Raw genomic sequence first — 23,231 nt, 5'->3', positions numbered from 1 at the left:
TGAGGAGCGGGACTCTAGGGAGGGCAGCCAAATTTGACTACGCTCCTTTCGAGTGGTGGAAGAGGAACAGGAGAAAATCGGAAAAAGTCGCGTATGATACATCGCGGCGCGCGCGTGTCCACGCGCGTGGCCGCCCTCCGGCCTGGCCAGCATTATCCGAGCTATGCTCTTCTAAGCTATCGTAGATTATACCGCCTCTGATACTTCCTCAACACCTCGTCCGCGTTCTTGAGGTCCTTCTCCGTCTGCCACGTATCGTAGAAGGGGCCGTACCCCACCCAGCGCACCTTGTAGACCCGTTTCCTCTTCTTCTTATCCCATTTGTGCTCCACGATCTTCTCGACCTCGTACTCTTCGCTGGCCATCTCTTCGCCTCGCGTCTCCGGCAGTGTGGCCCTTGGCTCGTCCTTGGGCAGCGGGTTCTCGCGGTAGCGCTTGAGGTGTTGTATGTTGAAGACGGGGAAGCCTGGATACTTGTCGTTCATATGCAAGCGGTACGTGTTAGGGCTGATTCTTTGCGCGACTTCGAACGGGCCGATCCACCGCTGCTTGAGCTTGGGCTTCCCCTTCGACTCCACCCATTCGAGCGAGTGCGGGTTGACAAGCACCCGCTCTCCTTCGGCGAACACTGGTGCGGGCTTCCTTCCTCGGTTATAAGCTTTCGCTTGCTCTTCCTGCGCTAGTGCGATCGCGTCCCTTGCTGCTTGCCGCGCGAGGTCGAGCTGCTCTAAGTACTCTTCCAGGTCCTTGTCGGTCGGTGGCTCGGTCGCGCTCAGCCTTCCCTCGTAGACCGCGTCTAGAGGGGACCGGGGAATGCGTCCTAGCAACAGCTTGAATGGCGCCTCCCCCGTGCTCTTGTGTTCCGCCGCGTTGTAGGCGAACTCGAGAAGGTGCAGTAGCGACGCCCATTTGCTCGTGTCGCTCGCCACGTACGCCCTGAGCATCGTCTCGAGCGTCCGGTTGAGTACCTCCGTCTGCCCGTCGTGTTGGGGGTGATGCGCTGACGAGAGCATCATCCGCGTCCTCAGGAGTTTGGCCATTTCCTTCCAGAAATCTGAGATCCAGCGTGGGTCTCTGTCGGCTATGATGCTCGAGGGGAGGCCGTATCGCGTCGCTACATTCCGCACGAAGACCTCGGCGGCGGCTTGCGCGTCGAGTTTGGCGGGTATCGGCAAGAATTGCGCGTGCTTCGTGAACCGGTCCACTACCACGTATATGCCTGTGAAACCATGCGACTCTGGCAAGCCGGTGATGAAGTCCATGGACACCGAGTCGTACGGGTGCGGTGGTATCGGATTGGGTATCAGCGTGCCATACTTCCTGAAGTTGTCGAACTTAACCTTCTGGCAGACATCGCAGGATTTGCAGAAGGCGTCGATGGTCCGGCGCATGCGTCGCCAATGGAACTTAGGGTGCAGCTTAGCCCAGACCTTGGCCGCTGCGCCATGCGCGCATTCCATGGGCTCTTCGTGCGCGGCTCGCAGGATGCGCGGAACGAGTTTGTCGGGCACGCAGAGGCGCGGCAGGAAATCGGCGTCCAGGAAAAAGAGAAGGCCGTCCTCCGTCTTGTGGAAGCGTCGCCCTGGCGTGAACGTTGTCGACTCGGAATTAGCGCTCTTCCATCTCTTCTCCCAATACGGCTCCTGAAGGTACGCGTCGACGAATTCTTTGGCTTCCTCGGGTTCCATGCGCAGTAGGATCGCTGGCTGTTTGGTGAATACTCCTTCGTATCCGTCGCCTGGGGTAAACTCTTCTTCGTCCGAGTCGTCGTCTCTTGTGCTCTCCGCCGGCTCGTGCTCCCCTCGCTCTTCCTGCTTTTGCTCTACTTCCTTTCCCGACTCCCCGGCCCCCCCGCGTGCAAGGCGACGCGCGGCGGCTCGCGTAGTTGCGGCATACGCGCTTGGGAGGTCCTCGAGGCAGTTGGCGAGGTGCGCGGTCTCGAAGACCCGAGCGGCTGGCGCTCTCAAAGCTGCTTCCTCCCTTAGCTGCGCAGCGGCCTCGTCGGTCGACAAAGCCGGGCCTTCCATCCTTGCTGGTGACGTGTGCGGCGGTGGCGCTCGGGGAATTCGACTCAGCGGGTCGACGTTGGAGTGCACGCGTCCAGGTCGGTGTATGATCTCCAACCCTGGGGCGTACGCGGAGTAGATGGCCCCCCAATTCGCCAGTCTGCGGTTACTGTTCTCGTATGTGCGTGCCCACTGCAGCGCGCTATGATCTGTCACGAGTAGTATCTTCTCTCCCTCGATGTAAGGTTGAAATTTTACCAGCCCTTCTTTTGCCGCTAAAGCTTCTCTCTCTGTCGTGCTGTACCTCGCCTCGGCCCCTCTGAATGAACGCGACCAGTACGCGATCACGCGCTCTACGTAGACTTCTGTCTCCTCGAAGGTCGCGGCCCACTCCTTTGCTACGCGCGTGTCGTTGCATTTGTCCGAGAGCTTGGTCACCAGCCGAGGGGGCGGTCTTCCCGCTTGATGCGCTTCCCGTAGTTTGTCGTAGAGCTTAGTGCCCGCAAGGTCTCTGATCTTGATGGCCTGAACTTGCTGTAGCGCGCATCCGAGCGCGTAGTCGGACGCGTCCGTATAAAGTCGATAAGGCAGTCCTTCTTGCGGGTGCCCCAGCACTGGCGCGCGCTGCAGAGCGGTCTTGGCCTGCAAAAATGCGTACTCTTCCTCGGGTCCCCACTCCCACGGCACGTCCTTCCGTAGTAGGCGGTGTAAGGGGGTGCAGATGTCGGCGTAGTAGGGTATGAAGGCACTGAAGTACACCGTCATACCGAGGAAGGCTCGCAGCTCCGCTACCTTCGTCGGGCGCGCTAGCTTCAGCACCGCCTTGACCTTCTCCAGGTGCGTCGACAGCCCCAGTCGAGAGACGCGATGACCGAGTAGGATGATGGAATCGTAGAAGAGGTGACATTTCGAGGGCGACAGGGTGATCCCGGCGTTCTCGATCGCGCCCAGCACCTTATCCAGATGCTCCAGGTGTTCTTCGAACGACTTGGAGTAGACGACGATGTCGTCTATATACACCAGCGCAAAAAGCCAAAGGTATGGCGCTAGTACCGACTGCATCACCCTCTGGAATATCGAGGGTCCGTTCCGTAAACCGAAGGGCATTCTCTTGAACTGAAATAGCCCGCGATGAGTCCGGAACGCGGTCTTCTCGACGTCCTTAGGATCCAATTCCAACTGCGTGAAGCCGGAGAGGGCGTCTAGTGAGGACAGGACTTGCGCTCCCGAGAGCGAAGCTAGGATCTCCGATTGCCGCGGGATGGGGAATTCGTCAGGAATAGTGACCGCGTTCAGTCTGCGGTAGTCCACGCAGAAGCGAGCCTTCCCGTTGCGGGTAGGGCGATCACCACTGGAGCGCTCCAGGGACTGATAGAGGGCTCGATAACTCCCTGCGCGAACCAGGCGTCTATCTGTTGGTCCATTACCTCCTTCTTGGCAGGAGAGGCTCCTTGCATCGGCTCTGCGATCGGAGTCTGACCTTCTCGGGTGCGGATCGTCGCCTTCGCGGGATAGTTCCCTAGCCTGCCGTCCAGCCCAAACGCCTTGATCCTCTTTTCCAACATCCTCCACGCTCGCTCCTTCATCTCGTCCGGTAGTGCGCCCACGTCGAGGATTTTCCGGAATTGCTCGCTGGAGATGGGCTCAGCCTCCGGCAGGGCGGCTGTCTTGGGGCCGTATTTGTAAGGGGACCAGCCGGAAGTGGCCGAGTGGAGATGGTAGCAGAGACGAGGCTAACGTCTAGGCAGCCATGGTCCCCGGACAGCCACACCACCTAGAGGGAGGCGTGACGTCCTAGAAGGGTGAAGAGCGTCACGGTGGACGAGGGAGAGGATCGACAGTGATGGCGGGTCGTGACCGACGATAGAAGAGGGAGTAGGGTAGGGCGTAGCTCGGTAGAGAGAGAAGGGCAAGCGTACTGAACACCACTACACAGTGGACCCATGCGTGAGCCATACATGAGGGGGCGCCCACGAGTAGGGTGCCCGGTAGGCAGCGCTGTCAGCGTCTACACGAGGTGGAGGGTAGTGACGAGGGGACGGCGTCACTAGGAGAGTGGGGGAGGCGTGTCGGCCAGAGACGCGACCGGTGGCGGTGATCGATGGAGGGCGACACCGATCGGAAGTGGGAGGGGGTGCGGTGCAACGTCAGGATCGAGGGGGGTAGCCTTGATCGACGAGGTGGGAGAAGGTGCACTGGGGAGGGCGTCGAGAGATGCCCTACGCCGGAGGAAGCGCAAGGAGCAGCGCTGAGACCAGACGTACCACGGCGAGCATGAGCTCCAAGCCAGTGGGGGAAGGGACGACACGATGGATGACGGCATCGGTCAGGGAAGGGGGTTGCGACCAGGACGAGTGGCCAGCGAGGCGAGGGGAGGTGAGCCCGCAACGGACCGATGGGAGCGGAAGGCCTGACGAGGGGTGGTACTCCCGAAGGTACACTTCCCACTGCTGCCAGGGCGGACGACCAACTAGACCACACCGGGGGACGAAGGGGAAACACACCAGAGCGGGAGGCGAGGGGTGCCACGGCGTACAGGGAGGGCCGTTCCCCGGAGTACTAGCACCACAACCGCTGCAGAGGCGCGGGCGTAGACCAAGCCTGAGGATGCAACCCAAGCCAAGGGAGGCGGGCCCGCTAGGAGGCGGCGGAGGCAGCCGAGGGTGTGGAAGGCCCAAGGCGGCAAGGAGGGGATGGGGCGATCATCGATGGGCGACGCCCACCGTAGCCAACGACGAGCGTTTCTGGATTAGAGAACTCCCAGAGGTTAACTAAGAGCCAGGCGTAGGGGCGCGAGCTAGGCGAGCGGGGAACCAAGGTATATTAGCAGGGAACAGTAACCAGTAAGTACCAACACACCTAGGCGAGCGGGGAACCAAGGAGATCAAACCCAAAGGATCTCCTGATGCCCACTGCCTGTATATATACTGTAGCTATAGTAATCAAGGGGATAGGAGATAACTACTACAGTCATCAGGTCACAAGATCGGTGAGCGATGATGGTGCGATAAGGCGCCATACAGTAGTGGTGGTGGGAGACAGGTAGAGTACTGGCAATGTCCAGGAAGGGGGAAGGAATAAATAAGAGAAAGGGAAAGGGGGAGGTCACCAGAGGGAGAGGAGGAGAAGGGAAGTAGGAGATATAAGGGAAACACACCAGGAATGAGTCATAGGTAATGACTGATGGGGGGCGTCAACACATGCAAACACCATCAGTCCACAACCAAACAAGACCAAACCAGTTGAGTCCACATCACGCTTGTGGGCGCTTGTGGGTGGCGTGGATATCCCCTGACAGTATTCGTCCTCCGCTTCCTCCTTCGAGTCGTCCGGTGGCTTCTTCAGCGGTTCCACCCAGCTGCTATACGCCTGCTCGTCCGGCATGTGGAAGCGGCTACGGGCGGGCTCTTGTCCTGCCGCCCACGCTCCGTAGTTCTGGGGGTGAGGCATCCTCCAAGCCTTGTCCGGGGCGCGTGCTTGAGCCTTGCCCGTCGTTCCCGGACTTGTCATTCTGGCTCGGCACAGTTCCTCCATCAAGTTCGCGTGCTTCCGCATCTTGTCGAGATTTTCTTGCGATTTGGGCTTGTCGAAATACTCTTGCGCGGGTACTACGCGTCCGAGGACTTCTCCCTTTCGAATGATGCGCGGAGAGTCGGAAGGGTTGGCTAGCGGCACGAAGGGAGCGGCTGATGAGATGAGCGTATTAGGGACCGCTAAGAAACGATCGTCGTCGGACGAGAGCAAGATCTTCTCTACCACCCACTCCCCGGGAGATTTGAAGGGACCAAGTACTTCGACTTTGACGCACGTGTGTGGCGGTAGTCGCGTCTCCTTAGCGGCGAGGATGAGGGAGTCCATTAGGTCAGCCTTTTTCTTCCTCTCCCTCAGCTTCTGCTTAGCGCGCGACTCGAAACTTCCTCGCGCTATCTTCTCGGCAGGCATCTCCCCAATGAACGATTTAGCGACCCGGTCGTAATCTGGGCTGCGTCGCACCGGGGTGGCCGAAATAGGATGCTCGGGCGCCCCGCCGAACTCGATGGTCGTCGAGCTAGTTCCGTCGGATTCCAGGGCTCGTCGTACGGACAGCTCGTAGGCCTGCTGAAAGTCCTCCCCTAGGAGGACGGGTACGGTCATGCCTTCAACAATTTGCACCTCGCATTCCATCTCGAGTGTCGTGCCATCGTCGCAGAAAATCTGGAACGACAGCCGCACCTTCCCCCGGACTGGTGCGTCCCTCTTCGTAAGCTGCATCAAGCGCGAGCCCTCGTCCGTACGGATCGGGGGCGGACTTATCAGCCGGCGGTAGTGACCCAGAGAGACCAGCGTGACGCTGGCGCAAGAGTCGATCCTCAAGTCGATTTCGATGTCGAGCGAGGAGCTGACTCGGCCCCTCACGCTCAGAACGGACGTGTTTCCGTCCGGCAACCTCAAAGCCCCCCTCCTCGGTACCAGTCGAATCTTGCCGGGGTCATACGGCTTGAGGGCGGCCAGCGCCTCGTCGAGGCGAGGCTCCTCCTCCGTGAGCACGAGGTTGATCTCCTCTCGCACTCCCCGTCCCTCCAGTCCGTCAACGCCCTCGCCCTCTTCATACACAGCCTCCAGACTGTAAACAGAGTCGACTGGAAGACATTCCCCTCTATGCCAATAATCATCTGCAATTTCCTCTACCCTTGATACAAATGGCGAGACCTCCAACAATAGCACCTCCTCCTTCGTCGCCTCGGGACCACCTCCTTCGGCTTTCCCCTGGGTCTTACTCCCTCCCCGCTCGCTGCTCGCGAGCGTTCGGGACGCCCGGTCAAAACCCTGCTCCACTGCGAGGACGTACGCGGTGTCGTAGGCCAAGTCGGCGGCGGATTCTACTAACATTCCGGCTTCCCTACGCCGCTTCTCGAACTCGTCCCAGTGCGGACAGTCTTTGTTCCAGTGGTGAGGGCTGCCGCAGGCGAAGCAAGGTCCTGGAGGAGGCTTCTTGCCTTTGGAGTGGACGTCGTTCCTAGCCGGGAAGGGGTACGATGTGTTGGCCGCCGCTCTCTTGGCCGCTACCGCGTAGGCGACGGCGAACAAATCGCGATCCAATCCCTCCGGCTCCGCGCCCTCTCCCGAGACGGGCAGTTCCTCGCCTTCCATCTCCTCCACCTCCACATCGTAAGCTTGCGGTGTGGTCTTGACGGCTCCCGCGGAGGTACGCCAGGAGGCGCGCGTCTGCGGCCTCTCGGCGGTGTTCTCCAGCCTCTTGTCGCGCACGTACGCCAGCACCAGGTCCTCGGAGTGTTCGATGACGCGCGCCTGAAGCTCGTCGGTGCTCCTGACTGAGGTGAAGTTCAGCATGAGCTTCCAGCCCTTTGGGGCGACGTCCATGATCAACTTGGCTTCCTGCCGCGAATCCTCCGTCGAGTAGCCTAACGATCGGCAGTACATGATCCTTCGGTGGATGAAGTCCTGAGGCGACTCTCTCGGGTTCTTTGGGTCGCGGAAGTGTTGCATACGGAACTCGGAGGAGAGCGCGCTCATCCAAGCTGGCCCCAGATAGTGCCGGCGTATAGACGAGATGTAGTTGCTGTGACCTTCTCGCATGTAGTCCTTGCGTGACTCGCTCAAGGTCATGTACCAGCGCTGTACCGGAGAGTTAGGGACCAAGCGCGACCACAACCACTCACCCAATGCCTGAGGCATCCTTCCTCCCTGTCGCGCGAGCTCGACGACGTTCCAGAAGTACACCATCGCCGTGTTCCGGTTTCCGTCCCAGGAGGGTAAGCTCTCGGGCTTGATGACGGGGTTGATGCCGGGCACGGGCGCTCTCGTTGCGTTAGCAGGGCCCGTCCCATCCCCGGGAGGGTCGCTCCCTCCTCCTCCTCCGTCCTTCTTCTTCTTATCTCCTTTGTCCTTAGCGCGCTTCTTCCTCCTTTGCCGGCTCCCTGCGTCCGAGAAGTCATCCGAAGGATCCGGAGGGGGATCTTCTTCCTCGATCGGTTGCAGGTGCATCTCTTGAAACGTCGATAGCCGCCCTCTGCGTCGTCGGTGTCGGCGCTCGGAAGACCTCGAGGAGGGGCTGGATGTCGAGCTCGATGACGAGGACGACGGATCAGATGGCGCGCGACTGGACGAGCTAGAGGAGGAGGAGGACGAGTGTGACGGATGGCCTCCTCTCGCCGAAGGGGGCTTAGGAGGAGGCGCTGGAGGCTGAGGCGGCGGTTGCGGAGGCGTAGGCGGGGTCTGCTCAATGCCTCGCCTCCATGATTCGGTGCGCTCCCTTGGCAACTCCCCTGGCGAGTACCCCAACGGATTCTTGTAGGTGGTCTTTGGCGGAATCGCGCGTCGTCGATCGAGCTCGTCGTAGTAGACGAGAGCCGGATTCGGCTCCGCTTCCCTGGGGGGAAAGGCCCGTGCGATGGGCGTCGGCACTCGAGTCATTTCCCGGACGTCTGCGTCCAGGAATTGCTCGACTGCTCTTCCTGCACGGGGCCCATCCGCTTCAGCCCGGGCGTTGGGTAGCCCCCCTAGGGCTAGCCGCAGCCGTCGGTGGGGCTCCTCTTCCTCTTCTATCTTCCGGTAGACGGTCGACGGAGTAGTGGTCGGTTGCGAGTGTAACTCCGCGTCATTCACGCCGTTCGCTCTTAGCGCTTCTGCAAAGTACTTCTCGTACACTCGTTCGGCGCCCATTAGTCGCCCTGTTAGGCCTACCCAAGCAAGTTGCAGCTCCTGAAGAGAGGCGGCGTGCAAGAGGATCCTGCTGAAGGCGTCCTTCGGGTCGATCTGGTACGTGTGGGTGCGTTTGGGCAGGTACGCGGCGAGAGAGGTGAGCACCAGCTGCATCTTCGCGACGGTGTCGAAGACAGGCTTGGTGAGATCGTATTTGATGGCGTAACGCGGTTCGTCGGCTCCTGTGGCCCTGCCGCAGTCCACGATGTCACTGATCGTCAACTCTCGCCGGGTGGCGTACTTGTGAACTCGCCCCCTCAGGGAACGGAGCTCGGTGGGTAGGAGGGCGTCGGCGTTGGACATCTCGTCCTCGTACATGACCCGAATAGTCTCGAGGCGGCTGCGACCGAGCTGACTCCGAGTGGGTGAAGGCTCGCGGGGGGAACGGCTGCTGCGTTCCATTTCGCGCTCCACTTCGGCGGCTGAACCGGGCGTAGAGTCCGGCATGTTGAGGTCAAGCTGAATGTCGAACAGAGAGACGTGTTCTTGGGTCTGGTTGGCGGCGAAAGTTTCGAGGTTGAGGGAGGCGGCGTCTGAGATCGGGGTGAGAGGGGAGTCCGAGGATGAATGGCGTCGGTTCTGGAGGGACAGCCGTGGTATACGGCTTCGGGCGAGCGGGGCTGAGACAGAACGGCGTTCGACGCGACCGGCGTCGATCGGCGATCCCGAGAATTCGGCCTCCTCCCTGCGCAGGCGTCGACTATGCCGAGTAGCGAACGGATACAGCTTGACCAAGTAGACAGAGATCACTCACGAGATCCCACAGTGTCCACTTTGCGGTGGCTGCCGACCGCGTGGGGATGCTCGTGAGCGGGAGGTGCGCCGCGAAGTGGTTCTCCGCAGAGAAGGAGTCAAGTGCGCCTCGAATTCGAGGCGGGCTGTCCTCAAGTAGCCGTGAATTCACGGCTACGCTTCAGAGCGGGTGACCTTGGTGCAACCTCCGGGCCCCTGCTCGATGTGTCCGCGACGTCGAGTAGGGCTGGTGAGGGTTTGCGAGTAGAAAGGTGTCGTATATTTCATAAGGCGGTCGCGTCGCGCCGCCCTCAGCCACGTGCGTATGTAAGATTATCTAAGGCGCTGTAGGCGCCTATGTACGTGCAAGTCATCGTGAGTCCGTAACAAAAAGAAAAGGGTAAGTAGCGTAAAAGTGACTGCTCAGTACCGCGTCGTGGGGGAAGAGTCCCCCGTGTCCCGGATCCCTCACACTGAGTGCCGCCCGCGGCACGCTCCGCTACCCGAATCTCCTTCCTCAGGCGTTCCTTCTCCACCTTCTCGCGCACTTCGGCAGACTGCACCTCCCTTGCCATTCGTGCTGGACTCGCACGAAAAGACCTCATGGCGGTGTCGGTAACGTGTCCCGCCTCCAGCGCGTCAATGAGCATGGGGATGCCGAGTACTTTGCCATTGAGGGCTGTTCAGGAGGTACACGCCCTTCTTCATTTGCGTGAGTTACTCGCAGCCTTCTGCACAGCATTTGAGCTTGAGGGCCACCACCAGCAGTGTCTCCCAGCTCGTCGCCCGCATGCTGCTGTGCCACAACAACGCGAACACGCCCAGAGCATGGTCCTGCTTGCGGGCATCGCGCGTATCGTCGGCGTGCGCGGCTGGGAATACGGTTGCAGCGTCAAGCCGGATGAGTTGATGCGAAGTTGGGGATGGTGGTAATGGCCGCCGCCTCATACTGGACCCCTCGGCTTGACTTCCATGCCCAGCGAGACGTCACCAATGGTAACCAGTCCTGTAAAGCAATGTCAGTCAAGAGGTTCAAGCACGCTGATTTGGCACGTACATCTTGTGGTAGAAGGCCTTCAGCTACACGAAAACTTGATAATCCACAGTTCGTCGCCGTCGAGGTACCGAGAGACGTTGAGGGTGCAGCGTGACTGCCAGCGGACGCTCGTTGATGTTCGCCATCCGTGGCTGGTTGAGCCAGACGCGACGCGACATACACGACCTCACGCTCGAGTAGCAGGCCAGCAGCCCAGATGCAGCTTCGCGCAGTCCGATGGACGCGGCTTAGCCATACCCGGGCGCTGAAGCGAGCACTCGTAGACCTCGTAGACGGCGGGAGTCAGGGTGTCGGGGTGAGGGCGGTGATGAACTTGATGGAGCGTATGTGTGCGACTCATGGCGACTACCGATGAAGGAGGAGGATGAGGAGGTCACGGCGAGGACGACGGAGGAGAAGATTGGGACGACGGGGACAAGGGAGCCGACGGCTGTGTACACGGTGGTGGTTAATCAAAGGTGATGCTGGAAAATGGGGCGGGACTCACTTGATGCAGAGTCCCTGACGAAGGGACTGTGGTCGGACTGTGGTTGGACTGTGCATTTTTTAGGTGGGCACAGTTTCTCGAGCGTTTTGGCGGAGGATTTGAGGGAGGAGACGCGCACGCGAATGGTGGTGTTGGCGGCGGGAAGCCCAGTCCATTTGCCGGCAAACCCCGTTCCGCCGTCCAGCTCGTGGGCCGGGTGACGTGGATTTGATCCCTTGTACATCACCCGGGATGCAGTACCACCGTGGCGTGTAAAGCACATGTCGAATTACGCGCTGTCTACTTGTATATGTAAGGCGCGGGTGGACTGACTCTGCTTTTTCCCAATCCCCCATTCACTGAGACGTTATTCCCTTTTCTTGTTAACTGTCTGCCTCGCCTCGCTTTCCTGCCTTCAGAAGCATGGCACCGACAATAGCCTCCCCTCCTTGCGGTGTTCGCACCTCGCTCGATCATGTCCGAGCAGCAGAGATGGACAAGGCAATCCCCCCATTCTCGTGAGCATTTTCCCTCGCATCTACAGCATTATTAGCATTTTTTGCGGCGCGCTTCGCGCGCTCTCCATACCCCAACTCCCCCACCTCTACCCTCCACTTCCGAGCACTTCGATCTCTCCTCCCTCGCAGCTTGCTGGCCCGTTTCCTCATTTGAACTTCGGTCCACAATTCCTGGCCCCGAAGGGGCTGAAAGACTCCCATTCCTACACTGGACTACCACCACAGACAGAGGCTATCATATGTTACTTCCCTTGTACACGATGGACGGGGGAGGGCGTCAGGCGTCGGTTGGTCGGGACGCACGCGCCCAAGGCGCGCGCCTCCGCGTCGCGGAGGCAAACCGCCCGCCCCGCTCGGGGATAGCCTCCCTGGGCACGCGGCGCGGGGATCAGGATCCGGCCGCGCGTGGCCTCCCGGCGCTCGGTCGCGCACGCGGCCGCAGCGCCGGGACCGGTGATCGCGGGCGTGATGTGGGTCGGGACCGGACTGTGGATTCGTCCACGGTAAGATTCTTCCCATCACGTGTCAGACTCGACTTGACCGGACTTGACCGGACTTCGGTTGCCGACCGGGGCCTTAGCTTGCCTCACACCAGGGGCTGGCATTCGTGCTACTCTCTGGCCGGGGGCTCACATCCTGTCTTAAGATATTTAAGAACACCCTCGCGGATCATTGCAGATGGGTAGACAGCTACTACTTCATCTATACACTATCCTCTAGAACCCATATTAAAGCCCCAACTCGTCGGCGAAAGGAAGAGCGGCAATGTCACCAACGGCGACGTACGTCGGCTTGCTCTTGAGCAAGCTTGTCGCGGTCTGGATAGTAGCATCAGTAAACGGTCTGGCAAAGGAGATGTAAGTAAGCTTACTTTGTTGAGACCGTCAGCGGAGAGCTTATCAAGGGATGACAGGGCATTTTGCAATGACGCATCAGAACCAGCGAGGACCTATTGTCGAACAGTGAGACTAAATTCGTCGACAGCGATGGGGTACACACCTTGGACCCGAGGACCGAGACGAGGCCATCGCGCGTCTCCAAAGCGTTGGCAGCAGCGAACTTGGCCTTCGCGATGGCCTTGGTGAGGTCGCTCGCTTTCGCGGAGCCGGCACTCTTGAGCGCAGCAACTGCCGCCGTACCTGCGGTCTTCACCGCCTCCGCCGTCTCACCCTGCACGAGCAGACCCACCAACGTCGCGTCGGAGTAGGGCAGGAACACCGGCTTCACGGACGCGTTCGTCGGGATCGCCGCCGCCAAGGGCGACGTGCCCTGCAGCCACTTGCCCGCCGGCTCCGCAGACAAGAACGCTGAGAGCGCGGCGAGCTCTGCGGGCGACCCCGTCGAACCAAAGCCAATGAACACGGTCTGCGGCCCATCATGTGCCTCGAGACGAGACTCGCCACCGAAGTACTTCGACGAGGGGGACGCGGACGCGGCGCCGGCGGCAAGAGACGCGAGCGGAGACTTCTCGATCAGCGCGGCCAGCTTCGCCTGGTCGATGCCGGTGCCAAGGACGGCGATGTTACCCTTCGCAAATGCGGTCTGGGCGAACGCCTTCACGTCCTCGTGCGTGACGGAGGAATGGGACGGGGCGAAGAGGGAGGCGCCAAGGCCATTGCGGAACGCGAGAGCGTGCGCCAGCTCGACCGCGCGTATGCCGTTGTCAGACTGAGCGGCAGCAGTCTCGCCCTCGACGATAGGGGTGACATACTCGAGGAATTCATGGCGGGTGAACTTGGCGGACGTCGCGAAGGAAGTAAGGACGTCGACGAAGAACTCCCTATTGAGACGTCAGACATTTGCCTCGACACAAGGCGCAGACACGCACTCATCGCCACGCAAGAACTCCGCAGTCAATGCGAGATGCTCGCGCGAGAGGCTTGAGGACAACACGCCGCCGTACAACTCGGCCTCGCGAACCGTACCCAGCGCTGAGCGCTTCGCCGTGCTCTGAGACGCGTCAGCGACAATCCATTGCATCCCGCTCAGCACACACCTTGAAGGAGAAGTTTTTGAGGGCATGCGCGACACCAGCCTTAGGCTCAAAGCGGCTGCCCGCCTTCACGAGGAGCGTGACGGAGGAAGTCGGTTGGCCGACGTCGACGGCGGCAACCTTGATGCCAGCCGAGTCAGCGACAGTGGCAAACGAGCGCGAGATGCGCTGGACGCTGCGGGCAGCCGAAGCCCTGGACGCGAGCATCGCCGTGAGGTGGAGAGGTGAAGGACTTGGTGAGGGGAAAGAAATGCACGCCCGCCGCAATCATCATCTCCGGATTTGTCCGGCCAGTCGCGCACGTGGGAGCCCAGAGCCCAATGAACGCGATGCGTTTCGTCACGCAAAACTTGGATACATGGCTCAAGAAAACTACAACTCTACACTCAAACGGTTGATATACGACAGAACATCGGGCGGCATCCGGTATTTGAGCATGCCAGCCAACACAGCGACAGACCGCCCCTTTTTGGCAAGTTGCGAGTCCACGTACTGCAAAGCCCAGATCGTTAGTCTACGCATCAAAAAGCATACTGTTAAACTCACCGTCCTCGTCTCCGACTGCTTGATCTGGTGCAGAATATCCATATACAACCGCGTATAAAGCGGGAAGTTCCTCTGCAACGCCTCGTGCAGATCCTTAAACTCCTCCGCCCGCTTGCTGATCTTGACCAGGTCGTTGTCCACCACCAGCAGGTCCGTCGAGTCCAGCACGTCCATCGCCCGCTGCAGCTCGCCCGCGTTCCGCAGGTCCATTGCGCGCCGGATCTTCAGCAACTTCGCCACCGCGTCCTTGTCTTTGCCCGCCGCCCGGTTCGTGCGCGCGTAGTGATCGAGGATCTGCTCCGCCGTCCGCTCCAGCGTGCGGCACTTCGCGTCCGGCGCCGTCTGCGCGATTGTGTTGCCCAACGCGCGAGCCAGGCAAGACACGACGGTAGCGTAGTCCTCGGCAAGGTTGTACAGCTTGATAGCCTCCGCCGTACGGTCGTTGTCCTCGGACTCCTTCGCCGCGCGAACGAGGATTTGCTCGTTGTACTGTTGCTTGGAGCGCAGCTTGAGCAGCGACATGTGCTGCTCGATGGTGCCGGGCTACAATGATTTTATGTCAGTACTCAATCTTCCCTGTTCGGCGCATGACTACTCACCGTCCTCGTACCATCCGCCCTGAACCCACCAACCAACCTTTCCCACGTCGGGCCCCCATTGCTCAGCACAATAATCCTCCGCACCAGCTCCCACGCAATCTCCACCTGCTCCCTACCCACCTCGCCGCCCTGGTCCGCCGACAAGCACACGAAGTACACATACTGGAGTGCATCCTCCGCACCGTGCTTCACGAACGGACGAACGTAGCGCCAGAGGACGGTGGGCAAGTTGAGCGCGGGCGGAGAGTTGGGGACAATGGTTACTGGAAGAACGTTCAGAAGCTTATGGTGATGACTAGACGCAGGCCACACTCACGAGGAGCAATGTCCGACGCCTCCGCCCTCGAAGGTACGCGGAGCAGTCCGTGGTACGCCAGCGCGATAGCAATATGCACACCGTCGACCTCTGTGTCGGGATGACCTAGCAGCGCCGCGACGGCCTATGCGACCAACATCAGCACCATGTCCACCCGGGAAGCAGCTTCCATGCTCACCCTCTCGAATTGCCCACAAACCAAGAGCACCTGCGCCCACAGCTCCGGCCTGCCGTTCGGCCCCTCAAAGTGGCGTGCGCCATACCCTAGCAATGTCTCCGCAAGCCCACGGAGGCCGCCTTCGGTATCCTCATCGACCTAGAAGCGCGTCAGCCCATTAGGGTATCACTCTTGAAGGGAAATGACTCCGCATACCATAGCCAGCTGGAACCACAACCAGTCCTCCGCCGTGCTCGTCACCACCGGCACGCTCCGGCGGGTCGGCTCGAGCTTGCCCATCAGCTTGTACAGTGCCAGCTTGAACGGGTCCGTCGACTTGGCGTGCAGCATGTGCGCGTTGTAGACGTTCTGCAGCTCCTCGCGCTCCATGCGGGAGAGTCTAGGAAAAGGGCATCAGCTCCGCGTATCAAACAACTCGCTCCTCACTCACTGCCTATCCGGCGCCTGCAGCCACGCCTTGAACCGCGCCACAAACCCTGCCTCCCGCGCCTCGATCGCGCGCTCAGCCTCCACCGCGACCTCGAGCGCCGCCTCCGCGCGCCCCGTGCGCACCAGCGTGAACAGGATCGCCCACAACGGCGCCGGGCGCGGCTTCTGGAAGAGCTACGAAAGCAATCAGCCACCCTCTCGTAACGACTCGCACCCTCGAGCACTCACCTCCACCCCGCCCGTCCACTCCCCATTCACATAATACCTCGCCGCCACGAACTCCGCTACATGGTGGGCGTCGCTCGGGTCTCCGCCAATCGGCACCCTCCGCGCGCGTAGCGTCCTCTCCAGCACATCCCAGTACTGCTCCTCCAACGCCTCCCTTGCGCCGCGGGCGATCTGCCTCCTGAGGTCCGCGGCCTCCCGAGAGTTGGGGGAGCCGGTGAGGTTGGAGGCGCCGCCGGTGGGGGTTCCGACGGAGGGTGTACCCGTCCTGGATGTGCCGAAGGTGGAGGCGCTGAATGCGGTAGAGGAACCAAACCCGGTAGATGCACTAGCAGGGGTAGCAGTGCCAGCTCCGGTAGGGATAGAGGTAGCCGCGAGGTATACGCGAGCAAGACGGCGCTCTTGAGGGGCCGTGTTGAGTATGTGTGCGCCTGCGTGCTCGACGGGGACTGCGTAGCTGGGCTCGGCTGTGATTTTCGCAAGGACATCATAGAGGTGGATGATTTGGTGAGAGGTGCCCTGAGAGACGTCTTAGTATGCGATTCTGCAGCATAGATCCCTAAAAACAGCAAAAACAGCCCAAGAGTATGGAATACCAAGGGAGGAAAGGACGCGCAAATATAGAATACAACACTCACCGGCACACTGCCTGCAAGAGTGGCAGCAGCCTGACGCAGGGCATGTATGATAGCAAAAGCCTCGCCGCGAAGACGCGCCTTGTTGAGCTCGACGATTTGCTGGCCATAGATGAGCTGCTTCTGCGTCTGCTCCCTGCTTGGAGCCGCCGGGGCGCTCGTGCTTGCCTGCAATACCCATAAGTTCCATATGATCCCCACATCTGACCTCTAACACTCACCCCCAGCCCAGCCCGCCCGTACGAGCTCATCTTCATCTCAGCCACCGCCCTATTCTCCACGCCCAGGCGTCCTCCGAGCTCCTCAAACAGTCGCCTCTTCCTCGCCTCCCAGTCCCGCTGCCCCCTCTCCTCCAACAACCGATAGAACTCATCCTGCGTCTCCGCGCGGCCCTCCTCGATGGTGGTAATGAGGGTCTGTTCATGCGCGTGGCGCAGGTAGCCGGCCACATCGGTGTCCTGGAGCTGCTGCAGTGGTGAGAAGGTCGTCGCGGTGTTCAGGTGCGAGATCGTGTTTGCGAGTGCAGACGCGTCAACGTGCGCTTGCGCGAGTAGGTAGTTGCTGAATGGGTGGTGAGGTTAGCGCGGGGAACAATGGCATGAACAATAGGACGTACGCGCGATCCGCATCGGCGGCGGTGTTGTGCTGGCGCTGGACTAGTCGTCGTGACTGCGCCTCGATCTGGTCGAGGGACAGCTGCACAGAGGGCAGGTCGGGTCGTGAAAGGTGGGACGTGAGGTTCTTGGACGCGGCCAAGAGGGCCGACAGGTCAGACGCCATCGTCGACAGAGCAGAAGCTGAGATCGTGAGCAGTGGTTCGTAACGTTTAGAGTGGTGGGCGCGTTCAGCAAAATGCCGACCAGAAACGCGCGATGGTCGTTGAACGTGAGGTTGGTACGCGTCGATCGCGTCGGCCCTTGCCACGTGCCGCGTCACTGTCACAGTCCAGCATTGTTGGCGAACTTCAACTTGAGCTCAACCATCATGGAACGTGGCCTGGGGGCGTCTCAGACTACATATGCTCTTCACGTTTGCGATTCTCCACAAAAAATTGGCCTATACACCTTGGCCAATTTTGAAACTCCACGAACGAGGTTTTCAGGCCGTCATCACGACATTCAGAAGCAACGTGCAGAACGTATATGTATACGGTAGGCCGACTTCGAGGGTGCAATCACCCTTCAGTGGTGCCTGCAAAGCGTCCAACACACGCCTGCTCGGCGAATAACCGTCGCCCCGCATCGAGCCCGCGGAGCCGGAACGCAAGCGGACGCCACAAAATGCAACGTGGCCCGACGTCCAACCGAGAACAATGGATTGGTGATCCCATCCGGCGTCTAGTCACCTTCCCCCGTCGTCCATCAGCAGCCCACGTCCACCGCCGCTGACGGAGCTATCAGGCTCTCTATCCCCCACCGCGATCCCCACCAAACATCGGCGCTAGTCGGCGGGATCACGTATCACACAGCACCGATCAGTAGCTACATAAAAGGATTGCCGGCTGCAGTCGTTGTTCCTCACAGACTCCAGCATCCCCTCCGCACTCATCTAGACCAACCACCACATACACTTAGAAATGGAGGGCATCAAAAAGGTTTTCGAGGCTAAGAAGGAGCAGGTGTGTAGAGCACTCCTCAGACCACTGATCAGCGACTCATGTACTCCAGGGCTCGCCCGCGCTCGTCACCTTCGTCACCGCAGGCTACCCGACAAGGGAGTCTACCGTTCCCATCCTGCACGCTCTCGAAAAGGGCGGCGCAGACATCATCGAGCTCGGTGTCCCCTTCTCAGATCCCACTGCAGATGGCCCCGTCATCCAGTACTCGAACACCGTGCGTGCTTCCCCTGCGTCTGACACTTCCCCTCGTACTGACACTCCTCCCAGGTCGCGATCAACAACCAGATCGACTACGCGACCGTGCTCGGCTACGTCCGTCAAGCTCGCGCAGAGGGCATCAAGGCCCCCCTCGTCCTCATGGGCTACTACAACCCCGTCCTCGCATACGGCGAGGACCGCGCCATCGAAGAGGCCGCCGCCGCGGGCGCCAACGGCTTCATCATGTGCGACCTCCCGCCCGAGGAGGCTATCAACTTCCGCGAAAAGTGCCGCAAGTACGCCATGTCCTACATCCCCCTCATCGCGCCCTCGACCTCCCTCCACCGCATCAAGTTCCTCGCCTCCATCGCGGACTCCTTCATCTACGTCGTCTCCAAGATGGGCACCACTGGCTCCTCCGATGCCGTCGCCATCAACGCCGAGCTCCCCGCTATCATCGCGCGCGTCCGCCAGCACGCTACCGTCCCCGTCGCTGTCGGCTTCGGCGTCTCCACGCGCGCGCACTTCGACACCGTCGCCGATGCAGGTGCTGACGGCGTCGTCATCGGCTCGCGCATCGTCCAGGTCATCAAGGGCGCGCCTACCAGCGACATCGCGACTCCGGTCGAGGAGTTCTGCGCCGCCATCACGCTCAAGGGCCATCAGCCGCACCCGCGCAAGGCGCAGCCGCCCTCGACACCTGCGCCGGTCGACGCTGTCGACGATGCCCCGCCGGCCGCGATCAGCGACCTCCCCATGCGCTTCGGCGAGTTCGGCGGTCAGTACGTCGCGGAGGCGCTCGTCGAGTGCTTGCAGGAGCTCGAGGCCGCGCACCGCGCCGCCATGGCCGACCCCGAGTTCTGGAAGGAGCTCCGCAGCCACTACGCCTACATGAACCGCCCCTCCAACATCTACCTCGCCGAGAGCCTGACCGCGAAGACCGGCGGCGCGAAGATCTGGTTGAAGCGCGAGGACTTGTGAGTATCTTTATCAACGGTCATAAAGTCCCGTACTGACAATGAAACCAGGAACCACACTGGCTCGCACAAGATCAACAACGCGATGGGCCAGATCTTGCTCGCAAGGAGGTTGGGCAAGAAGCGCATCATCGCCGAGACTGGTGCTGGTCAGCACGGTGTTGCCACCGCGACCGTCTGCGCCAAGTTCGGCATGGAGTGCATCGTCTACATGGGTGCTGAGGACGTTAGGAGACAAGCCCTTAACGTCTTCCGTATTGAGATGCTCGGCGCGAAGGTCCCTGCTCTCTTGCCGGTCGTCTGCGTCCAATCTCATCGTATTTTCAGGTCATCCCCGTCGAGTCCGGATCGCGCACGCTCAAGGACGCCGTCAACGAAGCCCTCCGCGACTGGGTCACCAACCTCTCCTCCACCCACTACCTCGTCGGCTCCGCCATCGGCCCGCACCCCTTCCCAACCGTCGTCCGCGACTTCCAAAAGGTCATCGGCGAGGAGATCAAGGCGCAGATGAAGGAGGCCACCGGCGCGCTCCCCGACGCCGTCGTCGCCTGCGTCGGCGGCGGCTCCAACGCCATCGGCACCTTCTACGACTTCATCAAGGACCCCTCCGTCCGCCTCATCGGCGTCGAGGCCGGCGGCGAGGGCCTCGACGGCACGCACCACTCCGCGACGCTCTCGAAGGGCAAGCCCGGCGTCCTCCACGGCGTGCGCACGTACATCATGCAGAGCGAGACCGGGCAGATCATGGAGACGCACTCGATCTCCGCCGGGCTCGACTACCCGGGCGTCGGCCCCGAGCACGCGTGGCTGAAGGACTCGGGGCGCGCGGAGTACGTCGCGGCGACGGACGAGCAGGCGCTGCGCGGGTTCCGCATGCTGACGCAGAGCGAGGGCATCATCCCCGCGCTCGAGTCGTCGCACGCGATCTGGGAGGGTGTCCGCCTGGCGAGCACGCTGCCGAAGGACAAGAACGTCGTCATCTGCTTGTCGGGTCGTGGGGACAAGGACGTCGAGGAGGTGTCGCAGATTTTGCCCAAGTGGGCAAACATCCTCGACTGGCACGTCGCGAAGCGCACGAACGCGTAGAAATTCGGTTCGCAGTGTTGTATATCATAGCAATATATTAGTGTAGTACATCCTCATGGCTTCATAATTTAAGCATTTATCTTGTCCTGCTGCGTCGTCCGTGCCAACGAGGTTTCGATTTGTTTTGTACGGCAGTAGGCGCTTGGCTAGGAGAGCTTGAGGGCACGTTACTCATCGGTTGGATATCGCTTCAACATTGATCGAGGTGCAGTTGTAGCCTGAGACCGTCAATACTCAAGTAGGGGGGGAGGTACGCGACATTTGAAGAAAAGCAGCGTTGCGCTGATGGCGGTCAGCTCAAAGGCGTGGAGCAGCAGGAATTGACTGGTCGGGGGGTCACGAGCACCAGCACTAGCGTCCGCGAAGTCACCAGATCTGCCAGTGGGAATCCACCACGGCTATGGACGTCGCCGGCGTGTACGTGAACAGGCGTCGCCGAACGCCGAGCATGAAGGTATGTATACGTGAGAGCGGCAGGCGACGACGAGCGATCCAACCGCAACCATAGTACGATGGCCCGCCGCACGTTCCTCATCGGCCTCGGCTGCACGCCCTTCATCAAGCCGCGTGGCACACGCACGACCGAGTCGATGGGGCTCGAGGCCGCCACGAAGGCGCTCCTAGATGCCGGCATCACCTACGACGACATCGACACCGCCGCCGTCGGATATTGTTACGGCGACTCAACTTCAGGCCAGCGCGCCCTCTACGCGCTCGGCCTCACCGGCATCCCCGTCGTGAACGTGAACAACAACTGCAGCACAGGCAGCACCGCGCTCTACCTTGCCAACAACGCCGTGCGCGGCGAGCAGGCAGAATGCGCGCTCGCGCTCGGCTTCGAGCGTATGGCTCCGGGCTCGCTGGGTACGGTGTTTCGCGACCGCCCGAGCCCAATGGGGCTGTTCGCGCAGCGCGTGCAGGAGATTGAGGACGACAGCCTCGGCGCGAACAAGGGGCCGCCCGCGCCGCGAGAATTCGACAATGCGGCGAGGGAGTACTTTGCACACCATGGGGTGGACGCAGGCGCCGGCAAGCGCGTACTGGCCAAGATCGCGGCCAAGAACCACCGACACGCGGTCAACAATCCGTACGCGCAGTTCAGGAATGGGTGGGGAGAGGAAGAGGTACGCAAAGTCACCCTTAGGGCGTCTTGATTCAAGTCGACCCTTCCACGACTGCTTAGATCCTCAACGCCACAACCATCACCGCAACTCTTACAAAGTACATGTGCAGCCCGACCTCGGATGGCGCTGCCTGCTGCATCGTTGCTTCCGAGGCCTTCGTACACACGTGAGTACTATTTCCAGGTTCCCGCTTATTACTGTGGAGAGGTCCAACGGCTGGTTATATTCAACGTATCGATCACTGATATCCTTCGCAGCCACCACCTGGAGAACCAGGCCATCGAGATCGTCGCGCAGGGCCTCAACACCGACGCGCCCAGCGCATTCGAGAAGACGAAGTGGGGAGCGGGTGACGAGTCAGGACCCGCGATGGATCTCGTCGGATATGGGATGACGAAGGCGTGCGCGGACAAGGTATTGGTTCCCCTTCGCCTCCTCATCCGAAGATCAGCCTAACCATGTCGTTTTCCGCTGCCTGAGCACATACGAGTCGATGGCTGGCTTACTTTTTCTCAGGTCTTCTTAGTTGCGGGTGCATCTCGCGCCGAAGTAGGAGTCGTCGAACTCCACGACTGTTTCGCTGCGAATGAGGTGAGCTGCTCGTTCGCCTCCAGGATCTGGCATTAAGCCTGTGACCCCTTCCCGCAGCTAATCACATACCCTGCGCTTGGTTTTTGCGCGCCTGGAGAGGCGCACAAGGGTGTCGAACGGGGCGCCTTCGAGGTGAGTTCCGCGGCACATTCCTCGTATCTCGCTGCTCTTGCACGGCCTTCTGCGCCTTTCTCGGCTTCCTCGTCTTGGCGTGCCTCTCGTTGTTGTTTTCCCATATGGCGAATTATCTACCCCTTCAAAAATTCGCGGCATATCCTGCTTGTCGCTTTATACTGACTCTGACCCTCGCAACCGACAGCACGTCAACCCCTCGGGCGGCCTCGAAGCAAAGGGACACCCGCTAGGCGCCACCGGGCTCGCGATGTGCTTCTACGTGGGGAGTGAGTGAATCTTCTGATTCATCTCCATGGCACTGCGCGATCATTATACGCTGCCTCTACGCCCCATCGACCTGCTATACTGACCCCCTTCTTTCCTACAGTGCAACTTCGCAACTGGGCTGGTCCAATGCAGGTCCCGGGTCTATTCGACACGAAGGGTGAGTAGCGACCGACCGCCCGCCTCTTTAATCGATGTTCATGACGTTCTCTTGCTCACTCGTCAGACCCCCGCGGCAAATTTGGCCTCGTGCACAACATCGGGCTGGGCGGCGCGGTCGTGGTCACGCTCCTGCGGCGGCCCGAGTTCTATGAGGACGGGAAGCAGAGGGAGGACGGGCGGGATAGGTGAGTCTGGTTTAGGATCAATTCCCTGAGGATAAGATTCTTCTAAGCGCGCACGGTAATGCCGCTGACGTCCCATCCTTCCACTTCGAGCGCTACTCTTATAGCGTTGTACACATCGCTTAATCAATCCTAACCCAACCTTCCAGACTTACCTACAACCACGCCCACATCGCTCGCCCAATAACCCGCGCGGATGTGGACAAGGTCAAGAGCAGGAAGGCGCCGAGCAAGTATGTGTTGGAGTACACGACCATCGGCTGGGAGGAGGGCAAGGAGGCCAAGTTGTGATTGCGCAACGCTCTCACACAGCGTGTCCGCGCTGGCTGGGCGAGCACATCGCCTCAACACCCTTGTATCAACACGACTCTATCTGTACTTGTATCTCGAAATCCTGAATTTGTACAACGATGTCGCATGTTTTCCTGCTTCTTGATATGGCACTGTCTGACGGTTCCCCCTTCGATCTGTGTATCGCCCAGGAGCTCTCCA

General features: G+C 60.5%; 12 protein-coding genes across 12 annotated transcripts; 3 read left to right on the top strand and 9 right to left on the bottom strand.

Moving 5' to 3' along the window:
- Nucleotides 1–182: 182 nt before the first annotated feature.
- Nucleotides 183–407, bottom strand: SCHCODRAFT_02477055 (uncharacterized protein; the record flags this gene model as incomplete). Its single annotated transcript, XM_050342751.1, has 1 exon — nucleotides 183–407. A coding segment is annotated over one exon (225 nt), but the record flags the coding sequence as incomplete, so codon positions are not given.
- A 39-nt stretch (nucleotides 408–446) lies between these two features.
- SCHCODRAFT_02461239 (uncharacterized protein) lies at nucleotides 447–731 on the bottom strand (the record flags this gene model as incomplete). The annotated part of the gene is made up of 1 exon (XM_050342618.1): nucleotides 447–731. A coding segment is annotated over one exon (285 nt), but the record flags the coding sequence as incomplete, so codon positions are not given.
- Nucleotides 732–1,442: 711 nt separating this feature from the next.
- SCHCODRAFT_02454766 (uncharacterized protein) lies at nucleotides 1,443–1,730 on the bottom strand (the record flags this gene model as incomplete). The annotated part of the gene is made up of 1 exon (XM_050342571.1): nucleotides 1,443–1,730. A coding segment is annotated over one exon (288 nt), but the record flags the coding sequence as incomplete, so codon positions are not given.
- A 1,590-nt stretch (nucleotides 1,731–3,320) lies between these two features.
- On the bottom strand, nucleotides 3,321–3,571 carry SCHCODRAFT_02726788 (uncharacterized protein; the record flags this gene model as incomplete). The annotated part of the gene is made up of 1 exon (XM_003032511.2): nucleotides 3,321–3,571. A coding segment is annotated over one exon (251 nt), but the record flags the coding sequence as incomplete, so codon positions are not given.
- Nucleotides 3,572–3,687: 116 nt separating this feature from the next.
- On the bottom strand, nucleotides 3,688–4,465 carry SCHCODRAFT_02617848 (uncharacterized protein). Its single transcript, XM_050344839.1, has one exon. The coding sequence runs from the start codon at nucleotides 3,964–3,966 to the stop codon at nucleotides 3,781–3,783; it is 186 nt and encodes a 61-aa protein (XP_050200969.1). The 5' UTR covers nucleotides 3,967–4,465; the 3' UTR covers nucleotides 3,688–3,780.
- Nucleotides 4,018–5,020, top strand: SCHCODRAFT_02726786 (uncharacterized protein). Its single transcript, XM_050347108.1, has one exon. It carries the CDS (start codon nucleotides 4,221–4,223, stop codon nucleotides 4,779–4,781), a length of 561 nt encoding a protein of 186 aa, XP_050200968.1. The 5' UTR covers nucleotides 4,018–4,220; the 3' UTR covers nucleotides 4,782–5,020.
- A 20-nt stretch (nucleotides 5,021–5,040) lies between these two features.
- Nucleotides 5,041–9,110, bottom strand: SCHCODRAFT_02726781 (uncharacterized protein; the record flags this gene model as incomplete). Its single annotated transcript, XM_050347107.1, has 5 exons — nucleotides 5,041–6,736; nucleotides 6,812–7,301; nucleotides 7,362–7,602; nucleotides 7,663–8,898; nucleotides 8,950–9,110. The coding sequence occupies 5 exons, from the start codon at nucleotides 9,108–9,110 to the stop codon at nucleotides 5,112–5,114; spliced, it is 3,753 nt and encodes a 1,250-aa protein (XP_050200967.1). The 3' UTR covers nucleotides 5,041–5,111.
- Nucleotides 9,111–9,676: 566 nt separating this feature from the next.
- On the bottom strand, nucleotides 9,677–10,251 carry SCHCODRAFT_02216684 (uncharacterized protein). Its single transcript, XM_050342094.1, has one exon. It carries the CDS (start codon nucleotides 10,088–10,090, stop codon nucleotides 9,752–9,754), a length of 339 nt encoding a protein of 112 aa, XP_050200966.1. The 5' UTR covers nucleotides 10,091–10,251; the 3' UTR covers nucleotides 9,677–9,751.
- Nucleotides 10,252–12,059: 1,808 nt separating this feature from the next.
- Nucleotides 12,060–13,720, bottom strand: SCHCODRAFT_02617840 (LuxS/MPP-like metallohydrolase). The gene is made up of 5 exons (XM_003032508.2): nucleotides 13,478–13,720; nucleotides 13,310–13,431; nucleotides 12,481–13,261; nucleotides 12,353–12,430; nucleotides 12,060–12,299 (listed from the first exon to the last, which is right to left on the bottom strand). Exons 1-5 carry the CDS (start codon nucleotides 13,679–13,681, stop codon nucleotides 12,210–12,212), a joined length of 1,275 nt encoding a protein of 424 aa, XP_003032554.1. The 5' UTR covers nucleotides 13,682–13,720; the 3' UTR covers nucleotides 12,060–12,209.
- A 75-nt stretch (nucleotides 13,721–13,795) lies between these two features.
- On the bottom strand, nucleotides 13,796–17,283 carry SCHCODRAFT_02617838 (NIC-domain-containing protein). Its single transcript, XM_003032507.2, has 11 exons — nucleotides 17,019–17,283; nucleotides 16,624–16,963; nucleotides 16,406–16,570; nucleotides 15,771–16,286; nucleotides 15,544–15,716; nucleotides 15,309–15,492; nucleotides 15,114–15,251; nucleotides 14,936–15,059; nucleotides 14,620–14,882; nucleotides 14,021–14,563; nucleotides 13,796–13,966 (listed from the first exon to the last, which is right to left on the bottom strand). The coding sequence occupies exons 1-11, from the start codon at nucleotides 17,180–17,182 to the stop codon at nucleotides 13,847–13,849; spliced, it is 2,730 nt and encodes a 909-aa protein (XP_003032553.1). The 5' UTR covers nucleotides 17,183–17,283; the 3' UTR covers nucleotides 13,796–13,846.
- Nucleotides 17,284–17,513: 230 nt separating this feature from the next.
- Nucleotides 17,514–20,510, top strand: SCHCODRAFT_02617834 (tryptophan synthase). Its single transcript, XM_003033139.2, has 5 exons — nucleotides 17,514–18,020; nucleotides 18,070–18,234; nucleotides 18,288–19,195; nucleotides 19,247–19,472; nucleotides 19,523–20,510. The coding sequence occupies exons 1-5, from the start codon at nucleotides 17,979–17,981 to the stop codon at nucleotides 20,279–20,281; spliced, it is 2,100 nt and encodes a 699-aa protein (XP_003033185.1). The 5' UTR covers nucleotides 17,514–17,978; the 3' UTR covers nucleotides 20,282–20,510.
- Nucleotides 20,511–20,752: 242 nt separating this feature from the next.
- Nucleotides 20,753–23,171, top strand: SCHCODRAFT_02617832 (thiolase-like protein). The gene is made up of 9 exons (XM_003033138.2): nucleotides 20,753–21,405; nucleotides 21,465–21,571; nucleotides 21,663–21,819; nucleotides 21,922–21,996; nucleotides 22,054–22,128; nucleotides 22,316–22,397; nucleotides 22,499–22,555; nucleotides 22,622–22,742; nucleotides 22,889–23,171. The coding sequence occupies exons 1-9, from the start codon at nucleotides 20,794–20,796 to the stop codon at nucleotides 23,028–23,030; spliced, it is 1,428 nt and encodes a 475-aa protein (XP_003033184.1). The 5' UTR covers nucleotides 20,753–20,793; the 3' UTR covers nucleotides 23,031–23,171.
- The last annotated feature ends 60 nt before the right edge of the window (nucleotides 23,172–23,231 follow it).

The sequence above is a fragment of the Schizophyllum commune genome, assembly GCF_000143185.2.
Source record: "Schizophyllum commune H4-8 unplaced genomic scaffold SCHCOscaffold_4, whole genome shotgun sequence".
Classification (NCBI taxonomy): domain Eukaryota; kingdom Fungi; phylum Basidiomycota; class Agaricomycetes; order Agaricales; family Schizophyllaceae; genus Schizophyllum; species Schizophyllum commune.
The sequence above is the reverse complement of the archived record's forward strand: the minus strand, read 5'-3'. Positions and strand labels throughout refer to the sequence as shown.